The 9825-nt window shown below is 45.7% G+C and overlaps 2 protein-coding genes across 6 annotated transcripts; both read right to left on the bottom strand.

Moving 5' to 3' along the window:
* Positions 1-349: 349 nt before the first annotated feature.
* Positions 350-3747, bottom strand: ska3 (spindle and kinetochore associated complex subunit 3). 3 transcript variants are annotated; one of them, XM_088382714.1, is made up of 11 exons: positions 3495-3747; positions 3320-3381; positions 2837-3008; positions 2181-2556; positions 2016-2074; positions 1710-1912; positions 1518-1643; positions 1278-1406; positions 1149-1198; positions 936-1057; positions 350-782 (listed from the first exon to the last, which is right to left on the bottom strand). In XM_088382714.1, the coding sequence occupies exons 1-11, from the start codon at positions 3625-3627 to the stop codon at positions 622-624; spliced, it is 1593 nt and encodes a 530-aa protein (XP_088238840.1). In that variant the 5' UTR covers positions 3628-3747; the 3' UTR covers positions 350-621. The 3 variants fall into 3 exon arrangements, with proteins under 3 accessions (XP_088238840.1, XP_088238842.1, XP_088238841.1); XM_088382716.1 differs by having other exon boundaries at positions 1278-1403; XM_088382715.1 differs by having other exon boundaries at positions 1710-1909.
* A 742-nt stretch (positions 3748-4489) lies between these two features.
* LOC148393883 (potassium/sodium hyperpolarization-activated cyclic nucleotide-gated channel 2-like) lies at positions 4490-9216 on the bottom strand. 3 transcript variants are annotated; one of them, XM_088382388.1, is made up of 10 exons: positions 8568-9216; positions 7893-8079; positions 7277-7381; positions 7075-7212; positions 6831-6992; positions 6667-6760; positions 6451-6578; positions 6226-6372; positions 5901-6138; positions 4490-5120 (listed from the first exon to the last, which is right to left on the bottom strand). In XM_088382388.1, the coding sequence occupies exons 1-10, from the start codon at positions 8798-8800 to the stop codon at positions 4954-4956; spliced, it is 1599 nt and encodes a 532-aa protein (XP_088238514.1). In that variant the 5' UTR covers positions 8801-9216; the 3' UTR covers positions 4490-4953. The 3 variants fall into 3 exon arrangements, with proteins under 3 accessions (XP_088238514.1, XP_088238516.1, XP_088238515.1); XM_088382390.1 differs by lacking the exon at positions 4490-5120 and having other exon boundaries at positions 5909-6138; positions 6657-6760; XM_088382389.1 differs by lacking the exon at positions 4490-5120 and having other exon boundaries at positions 5909-6138; positions 6451-6600.
* Positions 9217-9825: the final 609 nt, after the last annotated feature.

Genomic DNA, 9825 nt, shown 5'->3' with positions numbered 1-9825 from the left:
GAGGATGAGACAAACGACGCAAAGCAAGATGGGGAGCAGCCTTCAATGTCAGCATTTATGGGATAGGACGATGCCTGCGAGACGCTTCAGGCCGGCGTGGAAGCAACCAATAGCAGTGGATTTTAAAATCCGCCCAATTCTGCTATAATGACCAACAAAACCGGCCGACAGGACAGGCCAGATGACATTTACCAGTTTGCCTCCATTTGGGGAAATCTGGATCAATGTTCTCTTTTCCATACTCACCATTATTCCCAACGAGGTCTCGTGATGTTTGCACTATTTTGAATTAAACAAAAGCTTCACGAGGGTTCTTGCATTCACGTAGCTTCTGTCGAGAGACCAGCTGTTTTGTCACGCATGTTTTTTAATGAAGGGAAGTTGCACCAACTCTGCGTTCGTAGATCAATCCGTACTAGCGGAGGTTCCGACAGCTCTGCCTCCCCCGAATCCAGTTGGAATTCAAATTCCAAATAAAAATGAATAAGGAATAACTGTCAATTTAAAAATCTGAACCAATAGTGGCAAGTGGAGCACAATCTACAAATCCAAATGCTCACGCTGATCTTGTGGATGAAAGAGTGTGTGTGTATTAAGTGTCACTTGCGGCCAAAACAAGACTCAGCTGCGTAGGTTGAGCGTGTAGATGGCGTTGTTCCGCTCTCCTTCCACGTGCTGGAGCCTCCTCAGCTCACTCAAGCACAGCATGTAGACGGGTGCCTTGATGCCCATTTTTGTGATCCTCTTCAGCTCCTCCATCCTAAACTCCCGCGTGTCCTCCCCTGGAAGCGCAAACGTCATATTTAAGGCCTGGAATTCAGTATTTTTCAAGGCTCACAAGGGCAACATGCGTTACTTTTTTTCTTCACCTTTTGTCATACTCTTTTTCAAGATGGCTAACATCCAAATTCAGTAAACACTGAATGCAAACTGACCTGGACACTGGAGCAAGTAGTCATTGATGTGATGGACCGCCTGGTTGAGGTCGTTCAATGTAATCTGCTTCAAAAACGCCGGCAAGCTTTGAAACTCTTGCTCAGACACGGCATTCACACATCTGTGAAAACGCAAGTGCGCACTGCTCATCATCACGGAATCAAAATGTTGGCATGCTCTTAACGACAGCCGCTTTGAAACTTGACAGTTACCTGCGATTGTGTTGTGGCTTTCTCAGCGGCTTCTGAGACTCCAACACGAGCTACAAAAACAAACGGGACACTTGAAAAGACGAGACGCGCCGACAGCAAGAGCGACGCGCTGCTCAGACAAGGGCGTACTTTGCAGATGTCCTGCGTGACGGAGCTGAGATGGGGAAACTCGGGGGTGCCGATCTCATAGCTGTCCCTTGTAGCTCGAGGGGGGCTGAGGTGGAAGTCCTCTGTGGCTCCGTCCAAGTCCGCGCACTCCTGTAGAAGGAAAGACCCAAATGATTGTAAACTATTTGACAAAACGCACAGGCAGTCCTAACAAATGACTTGGCCCATATTTCTCATCTCCATCATTTTGCCTTGAAGCACCTGCATGCCCGGGATCTGCAATTCGGGCACGTCGTATTCCCACGCCTTTCGGTCCAGGACGGAAGCGCTGCTAGGCGTCTCGAGAAACGGTATGGAGTCCAGCCTTTTGGCGACCGTGGGCTCGAGCTGCAAGACAAACGGATCTGAAACGAACGGCACCGGTGTGACGGCGTCACCATCAATTTGGGCTACCTTTTTGCTGCTGAGTAGACGTTTGAAAGCGGGAGTTTTGAAGACCGGCACTTCGGGGGTGTCGGGCAGATGGACGGCGCCGCTTGGAGATTGGGCGTCAAACACAAATCGTGGAGGTGACGCTGAATGACAGCCGTTTGTTTTTGGGATCTTGAACTCCAGCGTGGAGAACGCAGGTGGCTCAGGAATCTTCAAACTTTCTACTAGTGAGACAGACAAGCCTAATTATTTTAAAATAGTCTATAAATGTTTTGGCCAAAGTAACAGCAGTAAGGCTACTGATCACTGTGACGGACTCTTGCTTACCTTCTTGCAATCTTTCACACACAGAGGGGAATGGCGGTTTTACGAGGTCCTGCGCTGGGCTGCAGAAGAACACGTAAAAAAAACAAAATATCTGTATATATTTTTGAAAGGGTTAGAGATTGTAGAGACACATGTCCTGTCCACGTTAAGCTTTTTTTATTGTACCTTATGTCATCGCTCATCTTCTTGAAGAGATCCATGGTGATTTCGGAGAAGCCAAAGTCTTCCATTTGCGGCATGCGCAGCTCATCCTCATCCATGCGCACCACACACGTGGGTGTGGGTGGAGGCAGCGCGGAAACGTCCAGGCAGGGGAGGCTCAGCTCAGGCATGGTGGGCTCCTCAACGCTCTTGGAAAAGGTCCGGCGGAGATCCAGCTTGCTCAGGCCGAAGTCGGACAACTTGGGGGTGCGCATGGGGCTGTCGTGGCTGGGAGGCGTCGCTGCCTGAGGCGACATTAGCGGCCCGCTGCATTCGTCTGCCACCACATCCTCTACATCATCTTCGCCATCGTCTTTTTCAGGCTCGTTTGCAGCCGACTCTTTGTTCCCCAATGGTAGAGGTAAACAACAATTAAAGAAAGTCTGGTTTAATATGTGTTAAGTATAAGGATAATTTCTTTTTTTTGTGTGGATTCCGTAGCACACTGTGAACAGTGGTTGAGAAAAAAGAAAATCCAACATTTTTGAAAGTGTGGAAGGTGAGAATGTGCACATGAAATAATTACAAATAATGAAACCTAAAGAAACAAAATATTGTAATATAAATATATTTTAATACTAAAATAATACCGTCATATAAAATCTGTCACTATTACTTACCGTTAGGCACGCGAGCATCTGTGGGAGCTTGGTATCCGTAATTTTTAAAGTGTTCCGTGAGCGCACACACGTCATGGGCAATGTTGCTCTGCATGGCCCTGCAGGTGTGGATGAAGGTGTCCACGTCTGTCTTGCGCGCATTGTGCTTTCTCAGCTCATCCTGCAGCTGACCCTGCAACCCACAAAAACTTCGTACTCCTTTGAGCCATGTAAAAAAGAGTCAAGAAAGGTCACCTCTTTCAATTATAAATGATCATTTTTAAACACAACCAATGCAATGTAATTCACCGCACTGCCTGATGCGCCACCTGTTGCTATGGAAACTTCATATGTTTAGTTTTTTGTTTTTTTATTTAGCAATGGTAAAAATAACTCGTTGGAAAATAAGTGCTAATATATTTTTAAAGAAGAATGTAAGGTAAAAAAAGAGTATGACTAAAAAGCCATCATTTGTGGAGTACTTTTGTTTGTTATGCTCCTCACCTTGATGCCCAACACCTCACAGTTCAAGTCGTGATAGGCTCTCATGGCTTTCGCTGCCGCTTCTAGGGTGAGCAGGAGAAATATCAAAAAATAAAATAAAAGACTATTTATGCTGTTGACTTCATTGTGTTACATATAAAGATGTATCAGGAATGTTGCTGTCAAATTGACTAACCGCTGTCTGGGCTGTCGTGACGATTTTCGAAAGTTTTCTGGAGACGGGCCGTCTCCGTTTCCAGCGTTCGGCACAACTTCTTCAACTTGGCGAAAAATTCCGACTCGGGGTCCATTTCCGACTCGGGGTCCATTTTCAAAGTGCTAGCAATCACATAAATGCGAGACAAACGACTCCAACCGCTCAATTCTAGCGTTGGTAATGTGGATGTTGTTTCGCTTTTGGCGCCATTGCCTCCGACCCGGAACTTTGACTTCTTCTTCGCTTGTTGAAATGTTTTTTTGTTGCGATAGCGCTCTCTAGCGACAGATTCCTACATATACGAACGCTCATGTTGGAGCCAACGTAGTGTCTAAAAATGTATGCTAAAAATGCTATAATGAATAATAATAACAATTTTGGTGGGATTAATTTAAAATGCTACCTACTTCAAAAAATCCATAAGTAATTTCTCCAAAATGTTTGACATGATAGAAAATAAACACCTTTGTGTCTTGAAATCATATTCCTTTTTTATTGAAATATTACAGATTTCTTTTTAGCAGAAATATACTTTTTGTTTCTCAAACTCAGAAACGTATAACATATTCATATAGTAATGATAAAAGTAAATTAAATTGTATTTATAGTATTTATATTGTATGGACAATGAGAATTATATATGCAAAGCAATTAATCAGTACAATATTATAGCTGTATAGAAATTGGAGCGGCCAAAAAGTCCTTTTCCAATTTAAAAGATTTATTACAAAGGTAAAAAGACAAATGTGTAGAAATTATCACCAAATGTAGGTATTGATTTCTTGAGGGTTACCTTAGTGCCCTGAATAATTAATAAGTATAAATTTTATTCAATCAAAACGACGTGTGGACATTGACAATAATATTAATACAACCCACATTACTCTACATTTCTTAAGAGTCCATGCCACGTGTTATTAAGCAATTCATTGGATAACTACACTACAGCACCTTAAAATGCGGACAGTGTCCAGACTTACTTTTATTTATTTAATTACTTTCACCAAAAATAGCTTATGCCATCTGTGCAGATTTCGCAGACAGCAATATTCACATAGGAACAACAGAGATCATTTGATGCTCTTTATTGATTATTATTGCTGTGATGACTAAAAGGAGGGATGCCTCCAAAACAGGGGTGGGCAAAATCCGGCCGGCCCGCTGTCTTCTTTAATATGACAGCTCAAAAAAATGGGGACGTTTGTAAATCAATGTACCAATCTATTTTACATTCTAACTTTTATTGTCCAAATAAACACTTGCATCATTAAATGATGTGCAAATTCTGTATAGCATAAGAATGATCAAATATATAAATATTTATAGAATTCAAGCTTCATCTATGAATGAGCTGTCCCATCTGCCGGTTTAAAAATAAAAAAAAAGCAGCCCTTGAGCACAAAGGTTTGCCCACCCCAAGTCTGAAATGTCTATTTCCTCATGCAAATCCCGCATCCAGCTCCACCAGCTTGTCCAAATCCTTGCGTAGGTCCGGGTAGGCCTGCAGCACCTCCTGAAAGTCGTCCCAGGACAGACTGAAACACTGGCAGTCGGTCAGCGCCTTCACCGTGGCCAGATGTTTGCCTCTGGTCAGCACGCAAGCCTCTGCTCAACACGCACACGCACACATGTAGTAAGAGGCAGAGTCGCGGTGGATGAACAAAGACGTACAGGCAAGCAAAACTGACAATTAATTCCAAGTTAGAGGAATTAAAAAACAGCCCCCCCCCCCCCCAATGCGGAAAGCCCGCTAAGCCATGAGATGGACTTAAAGGCTGAGAATTAAATAAATCCCCCTAACTGGAGAGGTTGCAATGTTTACTTTGTGTTTAAAAGATGCTCACATCATAGCCGCTTGCATGTGACAAATTTCAGAGGACAGTCTCTGTATATTGGATGGATGGATGGATGGATGGATGGATGGATGGATGGATGGATGGATGGATGGATGGATGGATGGATGGATGGATGGATGGATGGATGGATGGATGGATGGATGGATGGATGGATGGATGGATGGATGGATGGATGGATGGATGGACGGACGGACGGATGGATGGATGGATGGCAAACATGGCACTGGGGAGGATAATCCATGAAAACCTGGCGTTCCCTTTCTTATATCACAGTTGTGTTTGAGGATTATTACAGAATTTTACTGGAAACAATTTGAAGAGGGGGGCAGATGCTGACGGAAAGATTTGTTTCACACGACATGACACACAAATTCACCCCTTGCAGAAAAAAACGTTATCTAACAATCTGGATTATTGTGTGCTAAAGCAGGAGGGAGCTTTTTGTATTTGTTCTTCTGTTGACGCATGTGTTATTTTAGCTGTAGCTGTTTTTGCATCTTTCTTGTCGCTGTGTAAGATCCAATCGTACCTCCAAAGAAATCTCCGTCGCAGAGCTCCCGGTGAAAGTCGTCGTTCTCCTCCAGCACCTGACCGTGGTCTATGAAAAACATGCGGTCTCCCGGCGCGTTCTCCCGGATGATAACGTCGCCCTCCTGGAACACCTCGTAGTCCAGCCTGTGCACCATGCTAATGAGCACATTCTCGTCTTTGTTCCGGAACAACGGCATGTTCCTGAGCAGGCGGCTGCACATCACTGTCAGGATTTGCTAAGGCGAAACAATTCCAAGGAGAAAATCAGCAGATGTTCTGCTGATCATGTAATCACGGGTCGGAACCGGCTTTTTTGCTGTTACCTCCCTCAAGGCAGACGACACGGTGTGCATGACCTCCTTCTCGTCGAACCATTTCCCTCCGTAGCGTGCCTGGTAGTAGTTGGTGATGCGCAATTGCAGCTCTGGCGGGAGTTTCATGAAGGCCATGTAGTGCTCCAAGCGGCTCATCTGTGACGAAAGATCCACACAAGTACTTTTTGTTTCTCTATCCACATCTGCATCTTTAGCGGTTTCAACGTGGTGTACCTTGCTCTTGTACTCCTTGGCGGCGGGGTCGATGTTGGCGATCATGGCGGTGGCGTTGGCCACCAGCACAGTGTACATCAGGCACCCGGACACCATGCTCACCATCACGATCCACATCTCCACGTAATCTACAACACCACCAACAAGTTCCTACAAATACCAAAAATCTTTGAAGGACCACTGAGTGTTATTTTGGTGAGCTTTACATGCACGCACTGGTGGGAGCATCCATGGATCCATAAGACAGCGCGATCATCTGCGAGAGAGCTCGGAAGACCCCCCATGAGTACTTCACGATGACTGTGGCATTCTAGAACACATGGTTTGAAAGCCTGAGGTTTGACAAATGCTTCAGGTGTACTGCGTGAGATGGAACGTACCATCAGGTTCTCCTTACGGACCCAGCAGTCGGTGGGGAACTCCTCCAGCATGGGCACAAAGTACTGGATGCAACCGTTCCAGTGGCACAGCAAGAAGATCATCATGAACAGGGAGAGGATGCGGAAGAACAGGCGGACCACTTCTAAGTTTGCGTTGGAAACCTGAAGAACAGGTCAGGAACGTTAACCAATAGCTAAGAACTTTTGGAAGGATTATTTTAAATTCTATTCCTCACAAACTCACTTTCTCCACCTCGTTGAAGAAGCGCACCAGCCTGGACACCCGTGCCAGTCTTATGAGGCTGAGGATACGTACAAACATGAGGATCCTCATCATCCTGGTGGTCTTGGAGGGGTTGTCATCACTGTGGTAATGTAAATCCTAAACACAATGGCACACTCTTATCTTCTGACATCTTCATAATTAGAATGGTGCTTCTGGTCACCGCAAAGAGGAGGATGTAGCCGATGGGAAAGGCGGCGATGACGTCGGGGATGAACCACGTCCTCAGGTAGCACACTCGGATCCGCTTGATGTCGAGGATGGCTTCCTAAAGATTGGCGGACAGAGAAAGTGCATTGAAGCTTCACGATACACTTTTTTGCGTCATCTTGGGCATCAGCGAATAATTCAATCAATAATAAGTCAATCGTGCGTTGGATAAATGGATAGATTAATATTGGCACCGATGAGCTTTGTTTTCATTTGCTTCCTAACCCAGCGATTGAGAATGACTTCTGTGGAGCATCTGTAATCCTGATGTTTGTCCCGGCCTTCTCATCTGTCACCTGACTCGGTAACACAGATTAACAAGCCTGGTCACTGAGATCATCAGCCTCAGTGACGTGAAAGCCGCTAATCCGGGTTTTCACCTTTTTTCACATCTGGCCGGCCAATCACCAGAGTCCCATCTGCACTCTGCCGCATTCTCACGACTCACTCGCATGCTTGAGCGAGAACTTCATTGTATGACCTCAACGATGGAGGCCCATCTGTACTCTCCGGCCCAAGCTAATGGATCTCATTTAACTTGAACGAGACACATTATAAAGATGGTCCACCTCTCCGTTCTCACTGATGATGCCCATGCGGAAGTTGAGCGCCACGTCGATGAGGAAGAGCGTGTCTGAGAAGACGTTAAAGCCTTCCCAGGCTAGCCCGCTGGTGCCATCCAGGAAGGCGATCTCCATGGGGATGCCGATCAAGTTGAGGAAGGTGATGGCCATCATGCCCATGATGTAGTAGCTCCTGTGGGAGGCGGAGCATCATCAAACTTGACTAGTCAAGGCTGTGTTAACTCATTTAACACTGGGTTGGCAGTGAATGAGTTAAACACAAACACACACACACTGTGCGTGTCTCTGTTACAAGGCTCAGATGACTGTGTGTGATCACCTTACTTGATTAATACAGATTCTGCGGCGGAATCATGTTCGTCCGATGCTTTCTTCCCGGAACGGGTGTCCTACAGTGTTCCTGAATGTCCCCCCTCGCACCAGGCTATTATTAACACCTCACATTTATTAATAGCTGGAAATCTCAGCCTGCTCAGTCAGCACATTTTTTGTTACAAATGGGAATTGCGGCAGGTGAAAATGAGTCGGCCCATGTTGACTTCTTTTTACACTTGCGTGACACAATGTTGATCATGGAGGTGCGATGTTTTAATTTTTTAAGGTGCGGCTAACTTCTTTTCACAACAGCGTGTAGAGATGCAAATGTAAACAAACGTGTACCTCATGAGGCTGAAGGGATGGATGACGAAGACCCCGCTCTGCAGCTGGCGGATGCACTCCTTCTCCACGGCCACCTCGCTTCCGTACATGTAGAGAGATTGGCGGTTCTGCTGAGGCAAGAGCAGCGCCCGCCACCCGCAGGGCGCCCTCTCGCATCCCGCTGCTGCCGCCGCCGCCGTTCCCCGAGCCCTCAGTCTCTGCATGGCCGCCGTGGCACGAAACGCTCGCCTCATCGGACCATCCCGACTCGACTCCAGCTATTCTTCCAGACTTGTACTTCTTGTTGGAGTTGATTTTATTCTTCTGCTTCTTGTTGTTCTTCAAGTTCTTGTCTTCCTCCTCTTGAAGTTTGTCTCGTCGTTGTTCTTTTTCTTCCAGTTCTTTTCTTCTATTTGTCTTCTTCCAGTTCTTAATGTTCCTCTTGTTCTTATTCCTTGTTGTTCCTCTACTTTATATTTTTATTCCCTTCCTTGTTCTAGTTCTTTGTATTGTATTTGTATTCCAGTTCTTTCGAGGCAATGTCTGTTTTAAAAAGTGTTTTTTAAAATATGCCCCTAATCTTCTTTGTATTCTTCCCGTTCTTCTTTTTCCCCGCCTGCTACTTTTCCGATGAAGAGCTCAACCTTAATGAAGCGGCGTGGAGGCAGGATGATACCCACCCTCACCCCTCCCTCTCGGCCTCTCTCATCCATCCCTCTTCCTCATCTCTCTCTATTTCTGCTCCTCCCCTCCGACCCTTCTTTTCTTTCTCTCTGCACTCATCAACTATTCAAGATGTGACTTTCGTCCTCTATGAATCATGCCAAGAGGCTAAAGTCTAGTTGTCACTCATCCTCGAGCGTCCGGTGTGCATGTAATGGAGGGATGGATGGATGGATGGATGGATGGATGGATGGATGGATGGATGGATGGATGGATGGATGGATGGATGGATGGATGGATGGATGGATGGATGGATGGATGGATGGATGGATGGATGGATGGATGGATGGATGGATGGATGGATGGATGGATGGATGGATGGATGGGCTGTGTGCGCGTGTGTTCTCACTTTTCTATATTTGTGCGACTACAAGCCATATTATACTGAAATGATGTCTTTGTTTTTGTTTGTGCAAGTCTGTATCTTGTGTGTGTGTGTGTATTACTGTTGTGCGTGTGTGAACCTTGTTTGTGGAGCAGCGAGTTCTGTCTGGGACATTACGTTCCCTCCATCTATTCGACGTAGGATGTAATGAAATCCTTTTTCGTTACCTGA

Source organism: Syngnathus floridae, chromosome 8 (assembly GCF_059516105.1).
Source record: "Syngnathus floridae isolate MCC-2025c chromosome 8, RoL_Sflo_1.0, whole genome shotgun sequence".
NCBI lineage: Eukaryota > Metazoa > Chordata > Actinopteri > Syngnathiformes > Syngnathidae > Syngnathus > Syngnathus floridae.
Note: the sequence above shows the minus strand (reverse complement) of the source record. Positions and strands in the feature narration are given on the sequence as shown.